This window comes from Gopherus evgoodei, chromosome 2, assembly GCF_007399415.2.
Source record: "Gopherus evgoodei ecotype Sinaloan lineage chromosome 2, rGopEvg1_v1.p, whole genome shotgun sequence".
In the NCBI taxonomy this organism is placed as follows: Eukaryota; Metazoa; Chordata; order Testudines; family Testudinidae; genus Gopherus; species Gopherus evgoodei.
This window is the reverse complement of record NC_044323.1, coordinates 85,109,112-85,134,973: the sequence shown is the minus strand read 5'-3', so window position 1 is coordinate 85,134,973 and position 25,862 is coordinate 85,109,112. Positions and strand designations below refer to the sequence as shown.

At 39.4% G+C, this 25,862-nt stretch overlaps 1 protein-coding gene across 5 annotated transcripts in view; it reads right to left on the bottom strand.

The window, feature by feature from the left end:
- FBXL2 (F-box and leucine rich repeat protein 2) overlaps window positions 1–25,862 on the bottom strand; it is a 148,345-nt gene that overhangs the window by 87,227 nt on the left and 35,256 nt on the right. For all 5 annotated transcript variants that reach the window (XR_003998871.1, XR_003998873.1, XR_003998872.1 and 2 more), the window contains exon 2: window positions 22,699–22,760. Coding sequence is in view for 2 of the 5 variants with exons in the window: in XM_030551227.1 (XP_030407087.1) it covers window positions 22,699–22,760 (62 nt within the window). In the remaining 3 variants the exon portion in view is untranslated. The remainder of the gene's footprint in view (window positions 1–22,698; window positions 22,761–25,862) is intronic.

Below are 25,862 nucleotides of genomic sequence, written 5' to 3'. Positions count from 1 at the left end.
GATGGCAAAGGAAGGGAAAAGAGTAATGACCTTTTTAAAAAAAAGCTATAAAACCTCATATAAAAAAAAGTCAATTATATGAATTGTCTTCATCAGGACAAGCGATAGAAAAGTCTGAAGAGTCAAGATTTGTCAGGTTATTTAAAAGCTGTTTAATTTACTCTACAATGTTACACAGTAAACAGGGCTTCAGTAAAATCGAGTGAAAAATCTGAGAAATATTAGTGCATTTGGGCACTAAAACAAAATAAATTCTCACTGACCACACAAGATTGAGGAAGGCGTTAAGAGACTAGCACTTTCGAAGACTTTTTATAATATATGGATTAACAGATAAAAAAGCCCATCATACTAAACAGTATATAATGCCTGACTTTCATAGATAAACCAATCATATTCCGAGAAGTATTCCATATTCCAATGTGACTAAAATCATATTTCCAGCTATGCATTTTGTATGATAATCTATACATACAGTCCTTCAGCATTGTATGTATTATGTTTCAGATCACGCATATAGTTATATTTATCATAGCGGTTTGTGGTCATTTAAAAATGTTTAAAATAGGTTTTTGACATCTAGACAATCCTACATTGTTCCTACAAAGATGATTTACTTGTTAACCACTTATGCAGTTTCATTTTCGTACTTCAATAGACTCAAACAAAACAAGAGACTGTTTCATGTTCTGGTTTGAGTGCTGAACAGAACTATTGGAATGCTGAAGTCCCAACAAAGCCATTTTTAACTCTTGTGAAAAACTGGTTTTGTTTTAGAATATATATACACCTCTACCCCAATATAAGCTGTCCTCAGGAGCCAAAAAAATCTTATCGCGTTATAGGTGAAACCGCGTTATATCGCACTTGCTTTGATCTGCCAGAGTGCACAGCCCCGCCCCCCGGAAGCACTGCTTTACCTCATTATATCCGAATTCACGTTATATCGGGCTGCGTTATATCCGGGTACAGGTGTATATACATAAAACCAAATCACAAAAAGACCTTACCTGACTGTTTGGTCTATATGGCTTGTCTACACAGTTTTTGTACTGATTTAACAACTATCAGTTATAAACACATGTAAAGTTGGTTCAATTCCCCAGTGGGAGTGCAGTTATACCAGCATAAAAGGTGCTTATATCACTTATAGTATTTCCATTAAATGGGTACAAAAATTGTGTGTAGACCAGGCTTAAGATAACATCTTAGAATGCTTTTTCTGCATTAAGAATTAAGCCAGTGCACATAATTAAGAATTAAGCCAGTGCACATAAATAAACTAGGATTGTTAAAGGTACATCAACTTCAGTTTCACTTCTCCTGTACAGTAAGTTACTTAGTCCTTCTGTTTGCATGGGTCTTCCAGACAGCACCAAGGAAGTGTGAGAAGGTTTTGTTTGGGAGTGGGGGTAATTTTTTTTTAAAAGAAAACAATTATAAAATGACAAAAACCGGCAAGCTAACAGACAGGTAAAGCTTCTGAAGCTACTCTTCATTTAGTAAATTCAATATATTTAGTTAAGTCCACAGTGTCCCTTTATTATTGTCTATACAGCACCCTAGAAAACATAGTAAGTGAGTGCTTTACACAGTAAATGCCCTAATGAGATTAACAATAAGGATGATACCATGAGGAAGCACCAGGATTACATATTCAGTTCCATTAACTATTTTACAATTGTTTAACACAGTTTTTGAAAGTGACAAGGAAGAAGTGTTATTAGGTTGGTGAGGTGTTTAGATGTGCTTGCAATTATTAGAACTGGGAGCACTGGCTGTTGGGAGTCTGAAAGGAAAGGAAACAGTAAGGGAGGGGGAGGAGTTAAGGAGGCTGAGCGAGAGTTACAGAGGGTGCAGCAGCAACATGGTAGAGGTTTCCACTGTAAAAATAAAGTCCTGTTGAAGTTGTTAGTAACTTGCCTGGTTGCTACAACATTTTGGTGACGAGGATGGATCTTCTGCCTCTGAACCCACCTGCACCCTTTCTGCAAAGCCCAGGTGAGCCTCCAATTGCTTCTACTTTCTGGATCCATATGTTTGAGACTTATCTGCTTGCAATCAGTGCTACAGAGATTTCTGAAGTAAGAAAGCATGCTCTGCTGATCCACTGCCTTGGAGCAGAAGGGCAGCGTATATTTTACACTTTTCCCCTTGCAGATGATAAATATGAGACTGCACTCACTGCATTAAAGAACTTTTTTGTGCCAAAAGTGAATGTAGTAACTAAATTGCTACAGATTTTGCCTTTGTGTGGACTTAAGGGAGCCAAATAAAGCTATTGTAATTGACAGCCATCCTCTTCCTCACATAGAAGTAGTATTTGCAGAACTCCATGGAGCAAACATGTTTTCTACTCTTGATTTGCAGAGTGTATACCTTCAGGTTATGTTGCACGAAGACAGCAGAGACCTCACAGCATTTATTACACGAGGGACTATTTCGTTTCAAATGTGTTCCAAATGGTCTCGCTTCAGCCCCAAGTGCCTTCCAAAAAATGATGTAATTGATTCTGAAGAATCAACATGGAATTCACTGCTATATGGATGATATTATCGTTTTTGGAAATACTACTGAGGAGCATGACAATAACCTGCAGTCTGTACTAAACTGCATCAGCAAAGCAGGCCTCAAGCTCAATAGATCCAAATGCAAATTTAAACAAACTGAACTCTCCTTTCTGGGGCATACAATTTCACAACTGGACTAAAACCTATCACATCCTGGCAATTTCAAATGCTCCTCCTCCAATAGATTTGCAAACTTTACGTTCCTTCTTCGATCTTACCTCCTGGTATGCAAAATTCATTCTCAATTATGCTTCTGTCATTGAACCGTTACGAGAATTACTATGGAGAAGTTCAACCTTAGTGTGGACAATAGATGCACAAGCTAGTTTTGAAACTGTGAAAGACCTGATTGTACATAGTCCAGTACTTGACTATTCAGTCCTTCATTGCTCACAATTGTAACTACTGATGCCTCTGATTATGGACTTGGGGCTGTCCTTACACAACTTCATGAGGACAACACAGAGAGAACTGTTGCATTTGCTTCAAGGACACTGAGTAATGCTAAGAGAAAAACAGTTGAACAGAACCAAGCAAAGTATAAGGCTTTTACAGACAAGCGGCAGGGTGCTAAGGAACCAAAGTTTGAATGTGGTTCCCTCGTTAGAATACAAACACCTGGAATTTTACGCAAAGGGGACCATAAATTCACAGCTCCTCTTAAAATCATAGAGAAGGGATCTTACACCTATCAACTTTCTGATGGGGGTATGGAATGCTTCTTATCTTGCACTTGCCTATGCACCAAGAGGAGATTATGCCAACACTCAGTCTGCACTGGATGACTTCACCATAGAACCAACACAAGACATTGCACTGGAACCAGGCTTGAGACAAGGCCTGTCAGATCCAGAAGACCACCTGTCTGGACTGAAGACTATGTCATATAGTATCTAAAGGGCTTCCAGTGTAATATTTCTGCCAGTAGTATAGTGTCTTGTTTCCTATTTGTTCCTGTGGTTAGAACAACGTTTATTTTAATTGGGAGAGTTTCTTAAGAGAGGAGGGAATGTGGTGTTTAGATGTGCTTGTAATTATTAGAATTGGGAACACTGGCTGTTGGGAGTCTCAAAGGACAGGAAACAGGAAGGAGGGGGAAAGAATTGAGGAGGCTGAGTGAGAGTTACAGAGGGTGCAGCAGCAGCAGCTTGGTACAGAGGTTTCCTCTGTAAAAATAAAGTCCTGTTGAAGTTGTTAGTAGCTTGCCTGGTTGATACAACAGTTGGATATGAATGAAGAGAGCATAATGGCTTCGTGAACTGGAACTTGTATGGTATTTCAGACATGAGAGCATGGAACAAGGAACACAGATAGGAGTAGAAGGAGATGAAGGGGTGTTGTGGCTGACTTCACTGAAAGAGCAGAAACAGCAAGGGAAATATAAGTAGACAAGGTCAGAGTCGCATTCAGGACCTTGAGAACAAGAAATTTGATTGGACAAATGAATTTAGCACACTGATCATTAAAGTCAGATCTTGCAAAGGCCTTTAGAAATAAAACATTACATTAAATTCTAACAGTTTCTCTTCTGGCTACAGCGCTGGAGTGCCTAAACCTTTAAAATAATCACTTAATTTCAGAGATCTGACTGACTTCTATTTCTGTGCAAGGAATAAAAAGAGAGGATCATAAGACAGAATGATCTAGCAGTTAAAGCACTTGTGAGACCTGGGTTCAATAACCTGCTCCAGAGACTTCTTGTGTGATCTCGGGTACATGACTTAGCCTCTCTGTGGCTCAGTTCTCCATCAGTAAAATGAGGATAAAAGCACTCCCCTATTTTACATGAGTGTTGTGAGGATAAATACATTAAAAATAATGAGGCACTCAGAGATACTACAGTGATGGGGGCCATATAAAGTAACTAAGATAGATAGGAAATGCTAAGTGCATTTATGACATTTCTTGCTGTATCCTGCCCCAAATATGACTCTGAAAATAGACAGGAAACAATTTAAAATGATTAACATCAGTATGATAATATATCACTTAAATACAAATTGTAACACCACACTTTAGCTCACTTTATGCCTCTGTCAATTTTTCCTCTTTCCAATAACGGAAGTACTACAGAAAACCGAACAGAATGGCAAGCTGAAGTAACGAGAGTATGAACAAGAACAGAACATGGAAGCATATGTAGCATTTAGTAAGGCACTTCAAGAGCTGTATAGTCTCACATACAAGAAAAATCACTAGCAGTTGTCAACAGGAGAGTCCACCTACCCACTTGGGTCCCGTGGATGTATTTCTTTTGTGGATTGTAAACCTTTAGCTGGATAGGCCAATTTTGACTCTGATGCCTAAGGTATGAGACCCAAGCATAAGTACCTGTTTTGGACTGCTTACTTTTGGATAGCTGAGTGTTTTGTAGGGCACATAGCTGAATATATGTTTTTAGCACAGTTTATAGCGATCAGTAACTTGGAGTCATGAAGGAGCTGAAAAGAAAAATTCAAGAGCTGTTTCCCTACAGATACTGACTCTGGTTTTCCCTTCTTGACTCTCAAGCTTACATGTCAAAATAAAAAAATAAAGTGTGAAAACTAGGAAAACTGAGGGAAACTACCTTAGGCTAGGTTAGGCTTTATTAGGAAAGAGGAAGGAAGAAAAGATATTTCTGCTGGCAGTGGTGAATCCTAAGGTGCTTAATAGGAAATTTTAATACATAAGAAAACTGATTAAGAAAAAATTACAAATAAAAATATTGTGAAATTTCTTGTCATGTTCTTACCGAATACTTTATTTGAATAAAAAATTAACCTGCGTGCACAGTGTTAAATGACAGCATATTAATCAACTTATGTAGCTGCGAACAGAGGAAGTTAATGCAAGTTTTGTGGGGAGTAGTTCCTACTACAAACTCTGCATGGAGGCTGCAGGACTTGGTGTGCAGTGCATTTGGTCCCTCAGTGGATTGCTTGTTTGACTGTATTTGTTCTCTGTGTACAGGACATTTAGCAGTATCAAGGGCTCCTGGGGGCCCTGCAGCTGGTCTATGGAGGGAGGGGGTGCAGGTATCTGGGCAAAGGGGGGCCTGCAGTTGGGCTCTGGGGGGCAGAGGGAGCAGTGTCTGGGCTCGTGGGGCCCACAGGTGGGCTCTGTGAGTGAGGGGGTGGCGTCTGGGCTTGGGGGGGCCCTACAGCTGGGCTTAGGGGGGAGCAGTGTGGTATCTGGGCTGGGGGGGGGCCCCCACGGCTGGGCTCGGGGGGGGGTGTGGGTATTTGGGTTAGGGGACTCCTGGGTGGGCTCTGGGGGGAGAGAGTAGTCAGGAGTGGGTTAAACAAATAGCAACAAGGGAGGGTAAAAGGAGGAAAGATATGAGCACTCGGCACAAAACTAAGATGTTCAGAACAAAATTAATCCAGGAACAAAAGGACACAAAGAGAAGAAATTCCTGAATTGCCTATATGTTAACACTAGGAACATGGATAACAAAATAGTAGGAATGGGAATTGCTCATTCATGAGCATAAATTTGATCTGGCTGGTATTATTGAAAGCAGGTGGGGTGATTCACACAACTGAAAAGTTAAAATCAATGGTTATAACCTATTTAGGAAGGATTGAGTGGGCAAAAGAGAAGGAGAAGTCACACTCTACATCAAAAATGGCATTATTTGTTTTGCGAGTCACAGATAACTCAGAAGAAAATCATCTTGAATGCTTATGGATCCATGTCCTAACAAATAAACCAGAAGAGGGGGTACTAGTTGGTGTCTCCTACAGACCATCAAATCACACTTAGAAACAAGATAACCGTTTCCTATCTACAATGTGTACCAAAAAAACAGATCACGTGGAACTTAATTTGAGTGATATATGCTGGAGGTCTCACGCTGCCAGTAGTAAAACACCCTTGGAATTTCTAAACATTATAGATGACTATTTCCTAGCTCAAAAAGGGTTGCCTTCCCAACTAAAAGTGTTGCAGCCGACACAGGGGAATTCTACATTAGACTTTGTCTTAATACATGAAGAGGAATTGATCATAGAACTAAAACTTAATGGTAGCTTAGGTACAAGTGATCATAACTTGATCACACTTATAATGTGCAAGCAGAATAAAGTCCAGACCAGTAATATACATAATCGGTGCTTTAACAGGGCCAATTTCACAAAGCTGAAAACAATTATGAGCCAAATCAGCTGGCAGGAAGAATGTAATCAGAAAAATGTGAATAATAATTGGGAATCATTAGGAACACCTTACTAGATGCTCAAAAAGCCACAATTCCACAACTGTGGAAGAAGAGTGTGCTGGTTAAAAAACTAACCTGGTTTATAGGGGAAGTGAAGGTAGCTCTGTGTGTGTACACACATACACACACACGGATACACAAAATGGAAGAAATAGAAAGTTGATAGTAATGAATATAAATCAGAAGTTACAAATTGCAGAAAATGTATATAAGAAGCCAACGGACACACAGAGAAATTTATGCCCAGCAGAATTAAGGACAATAAGGAGTTTTTAAATATATTAGGAATGAAAAGAATCCTGATAATGTTATTGGTCCATTGCTAGATGAAAATGGTAGAATTATCAATAATAATCCAGAAAAGGCAGAGGTATTCAATAAATACAGCATTTCTGTTCTGTATTTAGGGAAAAACAGATGATGCGGCGTCTCATTATATGGTGAAATCTCTCTTTCCATTCCACATGCATCTCTAGAAGATGTTAAACAGAAACTACTAAAGTCTGACTTTTTTAATCACCAAGTCCAGATAACCTGCATTCAAGAATTTTAAAAGAGCTGGCTGAGGAACACACTGGACAGGTAATGTTGATTATCAGTAAGTCTTGGAGCACTGGGGAAGTTCTGGAAGTCTGAAAGAAAGCTATTGTTGTGCCAATTTTCTAAAAGGGTAATCAGGATGACCTGGGTAATTATAAGTCTGTCAGCCTTACATTGATCCCAGGCAAGATAATTGAGCAGCTGATATGAGACTCAATTAATAATGTACTAAACGAGGCTAATGTAATTAATGCAAATCAGCATGGGTTTATGTTAAATAGAGCCTGTCAAACTAACTTGATATCTTTTTTAGACAAGATTACAAGTTTAGCTGGTAAAGGTAATAGTAATGATGTAATATACTTAGACTTCTGTAAGTTGTCTGACTTGGTGATATGCGATACTTTGATTAAAAACTAGAATGATACAAAATTAACACAGCACACATTAAATGGGTTAAAAACTGGATAACATAGGTTTCAAACTGTAACTGTAAACAGAGAATCGTCATCAAGCAGGTCTCTTTCCAGTGGGGTCTCACAGGGATCTGTTCTTGGCCCTACACTATCTAAACATTTTTATTAATGGCCTGGAAGAAAACAAATCACAGATAAAGTTTGCAGATAACACGCAAATTGGGGGAAAAGTCAATAATGAAGAGGACAGATCAGTGATTCAGAGAAATCTAGACTGCTTGGACCAATCTCCAAATAAATCATCCCAGCCAGGGCTTTGTCAAGATGGGCTTTAAAAACCTCTAAGGAAGGAGATTCCACCACCGCCTTAGGTAACCTATTCCAGTGCTTCACCATCCTCCTAGTGAAAAAGTTTTTCCTAATATCCAACCTAAACCTCCCCAACTGCAATCTGAGACCGTTACTCCCTGTTCTGTCATCTGCTACCACTGAAAACAATCTAGATCCATCCTCTTTGGAACCCCCTTTCAGGTAGTTGAAAGCAGCTATCAATCCCTCTTCATTCTATTTCTCTGCTGCAGACTAAATAATCCCAGTTCCCTCAGCTTCTCCTCATAAATCATGTGCTCCAGCCCCCTAATCATTTTTGTTGCCCTCCGCTGGACGCTTTCCAAGTTTTCCACAACCTCCTTGTAGTGTGGGGCCCAAAACTGGACACAGTACTCCAGCTGAGGCCTCACCAATGCCAAATAGAGGGGAATGATCACATCCCTAGATCTGCTGGCAACGCTCCTACTTATACAGCCCAAAATGCTGTTAGCCTCAATTACTTTGAAAGGCATCCTCTCCTGTATACATATGTATATGTCTATACTCTTTCAAAAAGGCCTTTCGAAGCAAGTCCATTGTTTGTTTCTGGGGCTGTGTGTTTTTAGTCTTATTACAATATCAGCACTTCAAATAATATAAACTATTTTTCCCCAAAACCTTTGTCACCTCTCTTTTCTTGCCAAAATTATAAGTAATAGACATGCTTTCTTTTTCAATCATATACTGTTATATTCATTGTATTAAATACACATCACATTTTAAAAATATTTTCAAAAACACTTTCACAAGACTGTACAATATCTACACTATTTGAAGTGGTTCATTTCTAATGCTTTAATTAAAATTTTAGCTTATGGCTAAAAAAAATCCTTTCATTTTTCCAGCAATTTACAGTTACTATTACCAGCACAAAAACACCTCCTGTAATTAACAATTTAGAGGTCTTTAATTCCTTCTTGAGTATTAGCAGTTGAAGGTTGTGCCATCTCAATAGAAAAGTAGTTGTGTCTAGATTTACAATAATGTCTTGGATTTGACTTATTACTTCTGTCATTATACTCTGGGGTTAAGAAACCTATTTCTCAGATTGCCCCTATATTAGAGTAACTGATAAACTGAATAATCAAATAATGCTTTACGATATATACAGAGAAAAAGAAAGAAAGCACTAACTGCAGTTGTATGAAGATAATATCTAATTTTAAAAGTAAGTACCTCTCTGATATTCTTACTCAATTATGCAATTAAAAATTTATTCAGCCTTTCACTTTTCATAATATAAATGTAGCTGATCAGGCCATGGGCAGTCAGGCGTAGTGGTGAAAACAAGAATTCTGCCTACTGGTTAACAGCTAGATCCAATGTAGGCAGAGTCCAGGAAATTAGCCAAGGATCAGTAGCCACATGCCAGAGCCAGAGGGTAAACCGGAGTCCTAAGCCAGAGGCAGAGCCAGGGATCAATACCAGTGAGACAGAAGCTGAATGCCAGAATTAGAGGGTAAGAGTCATAAGCCAGAAGTCTGAGACCACAGGGGAGCAGGGACTGGAAGCAGGCTGGAGCAGGTGCTGGAATAAGGAGTGGAACAAAGCAGGTGCAGGGACTGAACAAGGGCAAGCACAGCTGTGGGCCTGGTATGTGTTCAACAGCTGCTGGTCTGCTGTGGGGGGCTAGGCTTATAAGCAGGGCTGATAAACCAGCAACCAATCGGGGCTGTGGCCACTGTCAGGTCCAAAGCAGCATAGGGCTCACTAATTGTGCTGCTAGACAACCAGTCAGGCAGCAGGCCAGCAGCTGGTCCTAGCTGTTCTGGTCCCCAACAATACAATAGCACAAGGACAAGAGTGGCCCTGGCCAAGTGGTAAACTAACACTGCAACAGCTGACATATGTCGTAATTTTTCTGTTGGCTTGGACAATGGCACTAAGCAGCAATTAACATTTATAAAAGCAGCTTGTTTTCTTTGTAGAATAAGTCTACTCAAATATCGGTTTTATGATTATAATGTCATTAAACCAGAAAAGGTACACAAGGTAGACCACTGTCCACATAGATCAGCCTCCTTCCCACCTGGAATTGAAGCAATGATATCCTTCCATACAAAGAATGTCTTCTTGGAGACACCCATTCCCTCCAGATGTCTTCTTGCTGCCCTGCCCAATCCTCTGTGTCTACATCCGATGACTTATAGATTAACAGATTCATAGACTCTAGGACTCGAAGGGACCTTGAGAGGTCATCGAGTCCAGTCCCCTGCCCTCATGGCAGGACCAAATATTGTCTAGACCATCCCTAATAGACATTTATCTAACCTACTCTTAAATATCTCCAGAGATGGAGATTCCACAACTTCCCTAGGCAATCTATCCCAGTGTTAACTACCCTGACAGTTAGAAACTTTTTCCTAATGTCCAACCTAAATCTCCCTTGCTGCAGTTTAAGCCCATTGCTTCTTGTTTTATCATTGGAGGCTAAGGTGAACAAGTTTTCTCCCTCCTCCTGATGACACCCTTTTAGATACCTGAAAACTGCTATCAGGTCCCCTCTCAGTCTTCTCTTTTCCAAACTAAACAAACCCAATTCCTTCAGCCTTCCTTCATAGGTCATGTTCTCAAGACCTTTAATCATTCTTGTTGTTCTTCTCTGGACCCTCTCCAATTTCTCCACATCTTTCTTGAAATGCGGTGCCCAGAACTGGACACAATACTCCAGCTGAGGCCTGACCAGCGCAGAGTAAAGCAGAAGAATGACTTCTCGTGTCTTGTTTACAACACACCTGTTAATGCATCCCAGAATCACATTTGCTTTTTTTGCAACAGTATCACACTGTTGACTCATATTAAGCTTGTGGTCTACTATGACCCCTAGATCTCTTTCTGCCATACTCCTTCCTAGACAGTCTCTTCCCATTCTGTATGTGTGAAACTAATTGTTCCTTCCTAAGTGGAGCACTTTGCATTTATCTTTATTGAACTTCATCCTGTTTACCTCAGACCATTTCTCCAATTTGTCCAGATCATTTTGAATTTTGACCCTGTCCTCCAAAGCAGTTGCAATCCCTCCCAGTTTGGTTTCGTCCGCAAACTTAATAAGCGTACTTTCTATGCCAACATCTAAATCGTTGATGAACATATTGAACAGAACCAGTCCCAAAACAGACCCCTGTGGAACCCCACTTGTTATACCTTTCCAGCAGGATTGGGAGCCATTAACAACTACTCTCTGAGTACGTTATCCAGCCAATTATGCACCCACCTTATAGTAGCCCCATCTAAATTATACTTTCCTAGTTTATCTATAAGAATATCATGCGAGACCGTATCAAATGCCTTACTAAAGTCTAGGTATATCACATCCACTGCTTCTCCCTTATCCACAAAGCTCGTTATCCTATCAAAGAACGCTATCAGATTAGTTTGACACGATTTGTTCTTTACAAATCCATGCTGGCCATTCCCTATCACCTTACCACCTTCCAAGTGTTTGCAGATGATTTCTTTAATTACCTGCTCCATTATCTTCCCTGGCACAGAAGTTAAACTAACTGATCTGTAGTTTCCTGGGTTGTTTTTATTTCCCTTTTTATAGATGGGCACTATATTTGCCCCCTTCCAGTCTTCTGGAATATCCCCCGTCTCCCATGATTTCCCAAAGATAATAGCTAGAGGCTCAGATACCTCTTCTATTAACTCCTTGAATATTCTAGGATGAAATTCATCAGGCCCTGGTGACTTGCAGGCATCTAACTTTTCTAAGTGATTTTTTACTTGCTCTTTTTTTATTTTATCTTCTAAACCTACCCTCTCCCCGTAAGCATTCACTATATTAGACATTCCTTCAGACTTCTCAGTGAAGACTGAAACAAAGAAGTCATTAAGCATCTCTGCCATTTCCAAGTCTCCCGTTACTGTTTTCCCCTCCTCACTGAACAGTGGGCCTACCCTGTCCTTGGTCTTCCTCTTGCTTCTAATGTATTGGTAAAAAGTCTTCTTGTTTCCCTTTATTCCCATAGCTAGTTTGAGTTCATTTTGTGCCTTTGCCTTTCTAATCTTGCCTCTGCATTCCTGTGTTATTTGCCTATATTCATCCTTTGTAATCTGACCTAGTTTCCATTTTTTATATGACGCCTTTTTATTTTATAGGTCACGCAAGATCTCGTGGTTAAGCCAAGGTGGTCTTTTGCCACATTTTCTATCGTTCCTAACCATCGGAATAGCTTGCTTTTGGGCCCTTAATAATGTCCCTTTGAAAAACTGCCAACTCTCCTCAGTTGTTTTTCCCCTCAGTCTTGATTCCCATGGGACCTTACCTATCAGCTCTCTGAGCTTACCAAAATCTGCCTTCCTGAAATCCATTGTCTCTATTCTGCTGTACTCCCTTCTACCCTTCCTTAGAATTGCAAACTGTATGATTTCATGATCACTTTCACCCAAGCTTCCTTCTACTTTCAAATTCTCAACAAGTTCCTCCCTATTTGTTAAAATCAAGTCTAGAACAGCTTCCCCCCAGTAGCTTTTTCAACTTTCTGAAATAAAAAGTTGTCTGCAATGCAGTCCAGGAACTTATTGGAGAGTCTGTGCCCCGCAGTGTTATTTTCCCAACATATATCTGGATAGCTGAAGTCCCCCATCACCACCAAATCTTGGGTTTTGGATGATTTTGTTAGTTGTTTGAAAAAAGCCTCATCCACCTCTTCCACCTGATTAGGTGGCCTGTAGTAGACTCCCAGCACGACATCACCTGTGTTTTTTACCCCTTTTAGCCTAACCCAGAGACTCTCAACACTTCCGTCTCCTATGTCCATCTCCATCTCAGTCCAAGTGTGTACATTTTTAATATATAAGGCAACACCTCCTCCCTTTTTCCCCTGTCTATCCTTCCCGAGCAAACTATACCCATCCACACCAACATTCCAGTCGTGTGTATTATCCCACCAAGTTTCAGTAATGCCAACAATGTCATAGTTGTATTTATTTATTAGCACTTCCAGTTCTTCCTGCTTATTACCCATACTTCTTGCATTTGTATATAGGCATCTAAGATACTGGTTTGATCTTGCCTCCCAGGTTTGCCCTGACCCTCCTTCCTCACTGCCATTATAGCCCGTGCTCCCTCCTGTTTCCAACCCATCTCCCAGGTCTTGTTCCCCACTTACCTGTGGGGTTTGCTCACCTGTCCCCGTCGAACCTAGTTTAAAGCCCTCCTTACTAGGTTAGCCAGTCTGTGCGCAAATAAGGCTTTTCCCCTCTTCGAAAGGTGAACGCCATCTGTGCCTAGCAGTCCTTCCTCGAATAGCATCCCGTGGTTAAGGAAGCCAAAGCCCTCCTGGCGACACCATCTTCGCAGCCATTCACCTCCACAATGCATCTGTCTCTGCCCAGGCCCCTACCTTCAACAGGAAGAATCGAAGAGAATACCACCTGCGCTCCAAACTCCTTAACCCGTACTCCCAGAGCCTGTAGTCACTCTTGATCTGCTCAGTGTCACACCTCGCAGTATCATTTGTGCCCACATGGATGAGTAGCATGGGGTAGTAGTCAGAAGGCCAGATAATCCTCGACAATGCCTCTGTAACATCTCGGATACGGGCCCCTGGCAGGCAGCATACCTCCCGGGATGAACGGTCAGGGCGACAGATGGGTGTCTCCGTCCCCCTCAGCAGAGAGTCTCCAAACACCACTACCCTACGTTTCTTATCAGTGGTGGCAGCCGACCTCCCAGCCTTAGGGGTACGAGGCTTCCCCTCCTTAACTGTTGGGGGTAATTCCTTCTCTCCTGTATCAAGAGCATAACAGTTATCTTTTACCACAGCAGGAGGGTTTGCAGCAGGGGTGGAGCACTGCCTGCTTCTAGAAGTAACCAGCTGGCTGTGTCCACCCTGAGCCTCCTCCTCCACTGGTGTGTCAGATACACCCTGAGGCATCTCCTCCTCCACTGGTGTGTCAGTAGTCCTGTCAACTGGGACAGCTACGTCAGCTGTCTCCACATGGATACTGTCCAAGAATTGCTCATGGATATGGATGTTCCTCAGCCTAGCCACCTCCTCCTGTAGCTCTCCCACCTGCTGCCTGAGAGATTCCACCAGTAGACACCTTTCACATTGGATGCCACCCGCAGCCTGGATATCAGGAAGTGGAAATTGCAAATTACAGTCTTTGCAAGCCCACACCAGAATCTGGGTAAAAGCATCCATGCTTTGGTGCTCTGTCTGGCTACAAGCGCAGGTGGAGGAGACAGAAGCAGTGCTGGCACAGGTGTTGCGGGTCCTCCTCACCATTGTAAGCCTCCCTCTGTCAAACTCTCTCAAATTCCCGTCTGCAGCTCCCTGTCCGCTCTGCTCTGCTGTAAACAGAAAGGTTTTGGATGTGGCTCAGTTTCTAGGTTCAGGGGACCAATGGGTCACAGATGAGACCGACAAGGGACCCCCACTCCCTTCTTACTCCCCTTCCAAAACTCCCTTGCAAAACTCCCTGTTAGCAGCTCCTGGTCGCTTGTGCACAGCTTTATAAAGCCCTGGCCTGAGTGAATGCCCCGCCCACTGGTTAAGGCTCAGCCAATTACCAGAGGCTTCTAGCTTTCAAACCTTCCTGGTAGCTCCGCCTCCAACTGCCAGCTACAGCACACGGGCCTTCAAACAAACAAACCAAACAGACTGACAAACACAAGCTCAACACACAGCAAGTAAACCCCAAACACAAACACACACACTGCAGACAGCCACTTACCCCACAGATGCTGTATGTGCTCTTCCTTCACCTGGAGAACTCCCTTGCAAAACTCCCTGTTAGCAGCCTCTGTTCGCTAAGCCCTTGAAGGGCTTGAAGAGGTCTGTTTGGTTTCCATCTCAGACAGACCTTTCCCCACTCAGTAAGGTTGAACTTTTCTGTTATTTACAATAAAGTGCACTAGGTACTTTGTAAATCAAATATAAAGACAGTCCTTACCCTGAAAAGCTTACAGTCTAATTTTAGATGTGACATGAGTGTGGGGAGCATGGTAATGAAGCACAACATTTACAGTAAGAAGATTACTTGGTTACTCTGTTGTAGCTGAACATCTTAGACATTATTTTTTTAACTGGCACCCGCTTCTCATAAGTACTATGTTAGAAGTGGAGTTATAGGTGAAAGTTTCATGATAGGAGAAAGATAAGCAGTTTCATTATAACAAGCTAAGTTTAAAGAAAAAAGAATGCAATATGAATAAAAAGATTTTGATTGTCTTCTGTTTATACCCCGCAAATATATCAATATGATAAGAAAATGCAATAGCTTTTATTTTTAAACATTATGTTTTTTGTACACGTGGAAAATAGAAGAGAGCAGTCAATATCATATTGTTATAAATAGCTAAAAATGGGAGATAACAAATTTTGTTATGACAACTAGCAATAGAGCATTTGATATCACTTTTACTTTCAGCAGTACTTACTGTCTAATTCCTAAACAGTGAGCAAAGTCTTTCTGCCAAGGTTGAATTACTCCTTAATTAAAGGAAGCAATACAGAATTAATTTAGTGAAAAATAATGAGGATGTTAATTATATTCTGTAGAGCAATTCGGAGTCTCTGATGGTGTAGTAAGACCTCAAGACAATAAAAAAATAGAACACTGCACACGGACACAACCTGTGCCTTTGGTTTTTCAGACTGTGCATATTTTGGAGAACATTAGTCATCCTAACTGATCTTTCTGGATGCTGCTGGTTGATGTCAATATTAATTACACTATTTCTGGTTCACAAATCTGTAAGACTTCAAATAAATGCTTATTCTTGGTTAAACAGATAATTATACATTTTAGAAGGTATGATCTTTACCACATCATCAGAACAGTTCTTTAAAAATAGTATATATTGGCTATGTTAGTAGTTGACACACCCCATCAAAAAAAATTAAACCCTATAAATAAGACACACTTCTTTATACCAAACAGCCAAAATCTGTTTTCAAAATTGGAAAAATCTCAGACTGACATGGGAGACCATTTTCTGTAGTTTCACTAGTATTATATAATTTTGGGAAGTGGGGCAGAAGATTAATGACCTTAAACTCAAAAAGGAATCCTACAAGACGACCATGGACAAATTACTAAAAATAATTACAAAAGAATGGCACAAGCATGCAAGGATAAAATCAGAACAGTTAAGGCTCAAAATTAACTATGCCTAACAAGGGACATAAAAGGCAGTAAGAAGAGTTTCTGTATATACATTAGCAGCAAGAGAAAGCCAAAGGAAAGTGTATGTCCACTCCTAAGCAGAGAAGGAGAGCTAACAATAGATGACACCAAGAAGGCTGAGTTGTTTAATGCCTATTTTGCTTCGACCTTCACTAAAAAGAGTAATGATGACCAGATACTCGACATAATTAATATTAACAACAACAAGGGGGAAGGAACACAAGCCAGAATAGGGGAAAATAGCTTAAAGAATATTTAGATAAGTTAGATGTATTCAATTTGGCAGACAAAATTCTCCTCAGAGTACTTAAGGAACTAGCTGAAGCAATCTTGGAAATATCTTTGAAATTACCTTCAAAAACTCATGAAAGATAGGTGAGGTCCCAATGGACTGGAGAAGGGCAAATATAGTACCTTCCTTTAAAACAGGGAACAAACACAACCTGGGAAGTTATAGACAAATCAGCCTAACTTTAATACCTGGAAAGATACTGAAACAAATTATTGAGCAATCACTTTGTAAGCACCTACAGGATAATACATTATAAGTGGTAGTCCACACAGATTTGCGAAGAACAGATCATGCCAAACCAACCTAATTTTCAATTTGTGAGGGTTACTGGCCTAGTGGATGGCGGGGAGTTGTAGATGTGAGACATCTTGATTTTACTAAGGCTTTCAACAGAGTCTCACAGGACATTCTCATCAGCAAACGAGGTAAATGTGGTTTAAATGAAAATGCTATAAGATGTGTGCTTAACTGGTTGAAAGCCCATACTCAAAGAGTAGTTATCAATGGTTTGCTGTCAAACTGGTAGGAGTTTCTTGCAGGGTCCCACAGGTGTCTGTTACTATTTGATATTGTCATTAGTGACTTGGAAAATATACTTATAAAATTTGTGGATGACACCAAACCGGGAGGGTTGCAAGCACAATGGAGGGCAAGATTTGAATTCAAAATGACCTTAAAAATTGGAGAACTGGTCTGAAATCAACAAGATGAAATTAAATAAAGATAAGTGAAGTATTTTGCACTTAGGAAGGAAAAAAATCAAATGCACAACTACAAAAGGGAGACTAACTGGATGGGGGTAGTACTGCTGAAAAGAATGTAGAGGTCACTGTGGATCACAAATCAAATGAGTCAACAATGTGATGCTGCTATGAAAAAGGCTAATATTCTGGGATGTATTAACAGGAGTGTTGTATGTAAAACAAGTAGTAACTGTACTGGTCTATATGGCACTGATGAGATCTCAGCTGGACTAGTGTGTCCAATTATGGGTGCCACACTTTAGAGAAGGTGTGCACAAATTGGAGAGGAGTCCAAACTACAGCAATAAAAATGATAAAAGTTTCTAAATTCTAACCTATGAGAAAAGGTTAAAAGAACTGGATATGTTTAGTCTTGAGAAAGGAAGACAGAGGGGGGACTTGATAACAGTCTTCAAATAAGTTAAGTGCTGCTCTAAAGAGAAGAACTGTGATCAACTGTTCTCCATGTCCACTGAAGGTAGACAAGAAGTAATAGGGTTAATTTGCAGAAAGGGAGATTTAGGATGAACATCAGAAAAAGCTAACTTTAAGAATAGTTAAGTACAGACACTTCAGGAATGGAACACTGTTCATAACTCTGAAATGTTTGTAACTTTCAACAAAACGTTATGGTTGTTCTTGCAAAAGTTCACAACTGAACATTGACCAGGGTGGATAAAAATCAATGGTTAAAAAAGTCAGATTTTTTTTATTTAAACTGGATTTTTTTTATAAAATCTTTGAGGAAAAAACTTATCTAAAGATAATTTTAAGATACATTATAGCTCAAAGATATTTCATTATAGAATAGGGATTATAAATTCTAATTCTATAGTATAAGACAATATATTCACGTAATGTTTAAGAAAAGTTTTGTAAATGAGTTCCAACAGTTCATGGATTAGGGACTCAATCTTATGGGGCTCCAGGGACTTCTGCATAGATTATTTAGGTTAATCTTTCTATCTACCCAATGGGACTCAGTCTAGAAGATACCATCAGAGATGCTTAGTTTTGCAGTTCTCAAACTGTGGATTTGTGTCTCCAGAGGTAACATGCTTGTTAACAGCAAAAATGGTTTTAAATAAATATATACAAGTGAGAAATAACAAACCTCAACTCTACTGTCATCTGCAAATTTGTGTACACAGAGTCAATCCCTTACCTCTCTCTAAAAGTGCAAAGTTTCAAAAAGTTCAATGAATAGAAGATTGTTGGGGGCGGAATAGATCTGAACAAGGAGAAGAAGTCTGAAGATAAATATGTGAAGCAAGGGACATATGCTTGTTTTGTTAAAACATTATATGTTTGTTGTTGAAGAAAAAAATCCAGAATATTTAACGATGTTGTTTTAGTTAAATAAAACAATTTAAAATGTCTGTCTCCTCCTAATACAGCATGGCAAGAAAATCCTCCAAATATTAATCATTGGAGATAGTTCACTTCCCAATGACTTCATAAATATCTGCTTCAATTACCTTTGGTAAATGAAATAATCAAACAATCATTAATTTTCTGATATAGGTGTAAAGCTAATCTGAAAAGTTTTCAAAATAAATCACTGTTTAAAAATGTATAGTATGTACCTTCTAAAAATGAAACCTACATCTATCTCTGAGTTGTGAAGAATATGTATTAAGATTAGAACAACCAAGAAGAATGCACTTATGTAGAAAACCATGATTAAATTGAGTCTTCCTGACTAGTGATTTAAATCATGATTTAAATCAACTTGACTTAAATCAAATCCACTCTGACATTGACTTAATACAGCTTTGAAACTCTTGCTATGCAGAAGAAAAATGCTCCTTTCAATCTTAATTTAAATGAAACAATCACAGAAACAGTTTCCTTATCTTGTCAAATCTTTATTTTTTAAATTTTCCCTTTATATTTAATACTTGACATTTAACACAGTACTGTATTTCAATTTTAAGTAATTTCTCTTGCTTCTTTTTTAGTATTCATTATTCATGAAAAAATGCCAACACAAAAGCCCACCAATTTAAATGTCCATTCAAACAGCACTAAAAAAACATGCTGCAGCAAAATGTACTGGTATGAGTTTTTATAACGATAACTTAAAAAATGTATCCAAACTTCACTTTCCTGCTTAAGTACTACAGGATAAACAACACATGTGAAAAAATCCTTTAGTGGTACTCTACTTGAGGTTGCCGACATGATTTTTGGTGCCAAGGTGCATAGCTCTTGAAACATCATTAGGTTCATCAGTGTAGCTTCAGACTGCTGTTCATAAAAGCCCTTCCCTCTCATGTGAGCCAGAACCTCTTCTATGGCTCTCACCTGAAGCAGGAATTGGACTTCTTGTTCCAACAGATGCTCATGAGAAAGGTCACTGAAGAGGGACTGGGGGCGGGGGAGTGGGAAGGAGGGATAGATAAAAATTGGATGGTATAACCCAGTTCTATCATCTTGAGGACCCTGCAGTCCAATGTGATCTGAGTCCAGACATCCAAGAACTGGGAAAGGTGGTTGGAAAATAATGGGGTAGCTGGATCTGATACAGGGGAAATAGCAGTGCCAACCTCAAGCATGTTGTCAAAATGAGTTTTTTGATGATCCCAAGTGTCCAGGTCCGGACTGAGTGGGACCTGCCGATGAAGACGGGGAAGAGGTCTGCATTTAAACCCCTATTTTTCCTCCTATGTTGGTCCTGCTTAGGAGATGAACAGAAGTAGTGACTTGTCTGCTGTGGTTTGTACTGCTTTCTTGACCCTGCGGGCACATAAAGTCCCAGGGATTTCAAGGCTGCTTTTGAGTCCTTGAGGCCATGCAGCCTACCGTCCATTTGCTCCAAAAAGACCAATGTTCCCTCAGACGGGAGGTCCTCAATAGTTTGTTGCACCTTGTTAGGTAGCCCCGAGGACTGCAACCACGAACTTCTCCATATTGTCACTGCAGTGGTCACTGATCTGGCCTGTATGGAGTCTTATGGGAGAAGGTCCTTGAATTTCATCATGGACTCCCAATATTAAAATCATAACAACCCAGAAAGATTCACTACGCAGAGTTGAAGGGCCCCCGTGGAAAATGCCCTCTGTCTGAATAGGCCAGTTCCTTTGGTTCCTTTGACTTAGGCGTAGAGGCTGTCCATCCCTGGCGGTCCCTCTCATTGGTGACCACAACAACTAGGGATCCTGGGGGAGGGTGAGAAAAAAGGAATTTGTACCCCTTGTCTGGTACAAAATACTTGCGCTCTGTGTGCTTTGCTGTCTGAGGGAGAGAGGCAGTGCCTTGATTGGTTCCATGATGGCAACAGAAAGTTACATATAAAACAAAATCAGTATATGCTTTCTAGACATTAAACTTAACAGGCTAACTTTCTGCCCAAAGAAGTTTCTCTCATGTTAAAAGTCTTTTACAGTGCTTCCAAACAGGGAAGGTTGGGATCTGGTTATCATGAACGTGATGACGCTCATGTTGACTTTGTATGCTAACAGGGCTTGGCTTCCATTGTGTTGACATATGATGTTTAATTTACACATGAATCAAGGCAGAAAGGTGAATATACATCCTTTGTTTTGCAAAAACCCCTTTGTCAACTGTCCCTTGGAGATAGACTTTAAAATGAATTTTAAGTATATACACACGACTTCTTAAATATCATCCGTAGAAACATCTCATAACCACTATGAAGATCAGTATGACAAACTTTTATTAGAGACCTCACATGATATAATTTATGGAAAATACAATGAAAGCAGTGTGCTAGCTGTAGTGAATTTGTCAGGCCTGTTAGGAATTGCTGTTACAAAACTTTGAACCTTTTGACAACTGGCACAAATGGGCCTCTGGATCACAAGTTTGGAATGCAACAATACAAAATGAAATTGTTGGAAATCTGTTGTCAGAGGACCTCTCATACCGAGTCTATGCAACTTCAAGATGTGAAAAAAATTTTGTCACATGAAAAAATGTTGAAATTTTGAAAGTTCATATGCAGACAGAGAATATTTTAAAATGTATTAATATAACACACTGTGCAATGTGCTATGTGTGTTGATATAACAACCAGAAATTTTCTAACAGGTCTGTAGATGCAAGCTACACCATGTTCAGCATGAAGAATTTATTTTTCCCCTCAAAGAAAATTCAAGCTTACTTGAAAAAAACTGAAGTCTAATTTCTTTAAACATAAATTAGTTTCTTTGATGCCACAAGAATACCAGTGTTCTAGCATATGGACACATTTGAAGCGTGCACAATATTTTCGGAACACTCCTTTTAACACAAGATAGAAAATACAAAGAAAGCATTGCAAACATTCTTCCACTTAAAATTAGGCAGGAAGTGATGACACACTGATTAACCTGCCTCTCTTCAATGTATGAAGGATGTAGTGTGAACTCAATTCTAGTGACACCACGACAAAGAATGGCAATTGCACCAAAGTATATATTGAAATGTTAGCATAAAGGAAGGGCTACAATGAGAACTACAACCATGTCAAGCTACCTACTGAGCTGTCTGTTTCAGGCCAGGTTTGGCTTCATACAAAAATGGAATGTCTTCAGATATTTCAGGACTGGAAGTTGTCATGAGAGGCAGTTTAAGTTTTATCTGAAATAAAGTTCAACTCAGGTGTGAGAGATGGGACATCCATCAATTCTTTAATTACATATTGTATTTTTGAGCATATACTATAGCTAACTCCTGCTTACTTTGAGCCTGTCCAGAAGAGACAACAACACTCCAGCAAGTCTAAGGCTGGCTGAATTAACATGAATAAAATCTCAGTTTGCTTGTTTTCTCTTTTCCTTCCCAGTCTGCTTGAACTATAGGTAGCACAGAGCAACAATAAAACAGTTATAGGAGGTGTCTCCTTAAAATAACTTTTAGAAAGCTTTCGTCTTTTCATTTATTTTTATTAACAAAAGAGATTTCATAACAAAAAGCCCAAACAGCCACTGGAATAATTGCATTAAGGACAGAATGCTATTCACATAGTGTGTGATGGTAATATGTGTGACAGGGAAAAGTTTTTAGTCTGTTCAGTATGCAGTTAACAGAGCAGACAAACAATATCTGCACCTATGTTAGATCCCCCAAAGTGTTTTTTTTTTTAAAAGAATCCTATATCAACCAAAGCTTTCCAAATATAGTCTCTTACTGCTTTATCTCATAATAAAACCAGATTACTAATGCATAAATTGGCACTTAATTGTATAATGTTATACCATACTTTAAAATAGATTTCAGGAGCAAAGCTATGTATTTTGCTACATTCTCCATTAAGAATAAAATGTAAGTTCAAGGACTGTCAAAAAATAAAATCAGATGAACTCTTTATTTTGAATCATAGACTTATGTAAGAAAGAAGAGTATATTTCATTTCACTAAGCCATACAAATCTAAGCATCACATTCAAATTGTAACTCTTAATGCACAAATTAACTAGAATTACCTTAACAGAAGTTCTTTGGGTAACTTTTTGTTAATGGGGGCTTCATCACTGTTTGAGAAAACCTGAAAAAAGAAACCAAGTACATTATGAAAAAAAAAACACTAGTTCATTAGGACAAGAAGAAAATTCATGCATTGTCTCTTCTTTTCTTTTTTTTAAACTCAACAAATCCTACAAGTTTAGGCAACAGCACTATACCTAGTATCTAACAGCCTCCTTTTGATACCCTTAATTCAGGCTAAGATTTTGTCATGGTTATTTTTAGTAAAAGTCACGGACAATAAACAAAAACTCATGGAAGTCCATGACCGGTCCCTGACTTTTACTAAAAATAAGTGTGACAAAACTGGGGTGGAAGGGGGTCCAACACTCATGGCTGCTGTGGCTCTGGGGAGCAGTGGAGTCCCCCCACCCCCCTCGGCTCACAGCTCCAGCCCTGTTGTCCCAGGGCTGAAGCAGAGAATGTCACAGAGGTCTCTGGAAGTTACAGACTCCATGTCTTACGTGACCTCTATTACATAACCTCAGCCTTACCCATAAGACACACACACTCCCCCGCCACTACTGGGCCTGAATAAGGCTGCTACATCTTCTGATTCCATCATGGATTGTTACCCAGATCTCTGAGACCTAGCTAGATAATGCTGCCAGCCTAATTTTGGCACACACAGGCCAGGTGTGCATTGCATGATCCACCCCTCTTATAAAAATGAAGAGTATGATTTTTTTCTGTCCTTCCTTCCAATGTGTACTGGGGAAAACAGCAGATGCAAGTTTATTTAAGCATCCATTCCATTTCCTGTGTCTCTAGAGAAAGACTCTGTGGGTGTATACAACCTAAAATGTCACATGGAAGATTTCCAGTTCTGAGATGCTGTTGGAGTTACTATGAATTACTGTCCTTTCAGATATCAGACTGCACATTGATCATGATTCCAGTGGGCCAGTCCCTGCTTCCCAGGAAATGATGAACTCTATATTTTATTCTCAGGGCTTAGATCAACTCCTGCAGGGCTGACCATACACTCACACTCATCTTTGATTATTTCTAACCACCAGGTCACTGCTGTTGGGTGGCTATTTTCAGCTCCTTGCACTGAAACACTATAAACCTCAAATGTCAGTGCCTGAGCTGGTTTATTGCTTCAGAAGCGTAGAGATTAAATATACTTAGGTCAGTGTCATTTTTTAGTCACTAAGGTACTAATTTGTACTACTGCAGCATTTAGAAGAACCAAACAAGATTGAAACCATATTAGGCTAGGTGTAGTTCAAACAGATAGTAAGAAACAATCCTTGCACCAAAGAACTTAATATAGACAAACAGTCAAAGGGTGAGAGAAAGAAAGTACTATTCCTGTTTTACAGATGAGGAACTGAAGCACAGAGAAAACCTGTGGGTAGATCTGAGAACTGAACCCAGATCCCCTGATTTACAGTCTGGGGCCTTAACTACACCACCATCTCATAATTGTGTATGTGCAAAATTCTTCCAGAAGAATTGTAACACCAAAGGAGAATGAGGCTGAAAGAATGTCACTTCTTGTTATGTAGGATAGCACTACCAATTTACATATATGTGCCACTGTTTTATTGTATGCAAACACTGACATCATTTACTTACCCTTTAACTAATAATTCCCCACATGTCCATTAATATGGGCATACACTTGTTATGAGAATGCAGCATGGCATTTAAGTAAATAAGGCAACAGAATAATAATACATATTTAAAGCAGCTACAACACATGCTCAGTACTTCAGCGATTTTTAATTCTCCATCACTGTCTGTATCAAAAAGCCATGTCATTATTAAAGATATACTACAAATTTGGGGAACTAAGCAATTCCTCTATTAGATCTTAAAAATCTAAAACTGCATTCAAATTACATTTCTGGAAACACTGCAAGAAAAAAATACTTATGAGATGGATTTTTTTTTTAAATTTACAGCTGGACTGACAAATTGTATATCACATTTCAGCCGAATGTGATCTGATATGGCCAACACATTAATCTTCAGGAATCTGGTTTATAATGGGAAAAATGTTCAACTTTTAGTACTTCACATGAGAAAGTTAACCTCCATGAGTTAATTACACATGAAGTATTCACTTATCTAGTACATCTGTTAATGAAAAGTAAGTCATACCTCAGTCATTCTGTTACAAAGTTTTCTTTACATAATATGTACTAGGTATTCTTGTGTGCCTCAGCTGCAAATGTCATATCATATAGTATTGGTTTTGTGGATTATGAATATGTAGCTGAATGAAAATAGACTCTCTCCTGCCCTCATAGAACCTTTAGGGGAGGAGGATGTAGAACTGGGCGATGATAGCAGCAGGTGCAGCATAGGTTGCATCTATGCTGGACCTCTAGCACCAGCAGCTGCCTTTCTCAAACTTCAACCAGACGCCTCAACATGTCTGATTGCTCCTTCATAATCCGCAGAATCTCTTCCTGCGTGGCACACACTTGTTCCCTGCAAGCTGTCCTGTCCATGTCCAGGTTATCAGAGAGTGTAATCCTTCACGCTCTGAGCTCCATCTTGTCATTCTCAAAGGCATGCACAATAACTCATTGAACATGTCCTCCCGAATCTTCTTTTTCCACGTTCTAATCTCAGAAAGTCTCTGTCCCGTTGGCGGAGGATGCATCAACCAACAAGGTTTCAGCTGCAAGGAATGCAAAGTCTAAAAGTGCTCTTTTACTCTGAAAAATATATTTAAAAATCTACAAAAATGGTATTATGCAGGGCTAAACATTTGCATCTCAAGGACACCAAGATAAAATCTGCTCAATTTACAAGCAAAAACAACTTTTTAAAACCTCAAGTTCCCGATATCCAAAAGTCAAGTTACACTCTCTTGCTCATCCATTGACCAGTAATCCTACCCCAACTAATATGTACTACAGGTATAGTCATGGGACAAGTGAGGTAAAATTCTTTAACTAGAATGTAACTTTCTGATGTGAAAGCATGAAAAAAAAAATTTAGCTTCTGTAAACATGTCCTGCAAACATAATAAAATTAAGTCAAAGCAGCTATTTTCTTACTGAAATAAACAAATACAATATACATGCATGATTGCATCTGTTCCAAGTCAGAAATAATCTGTTAAATATTAAAAATGGAAACTATACCCAAGAAAGAAAATGAG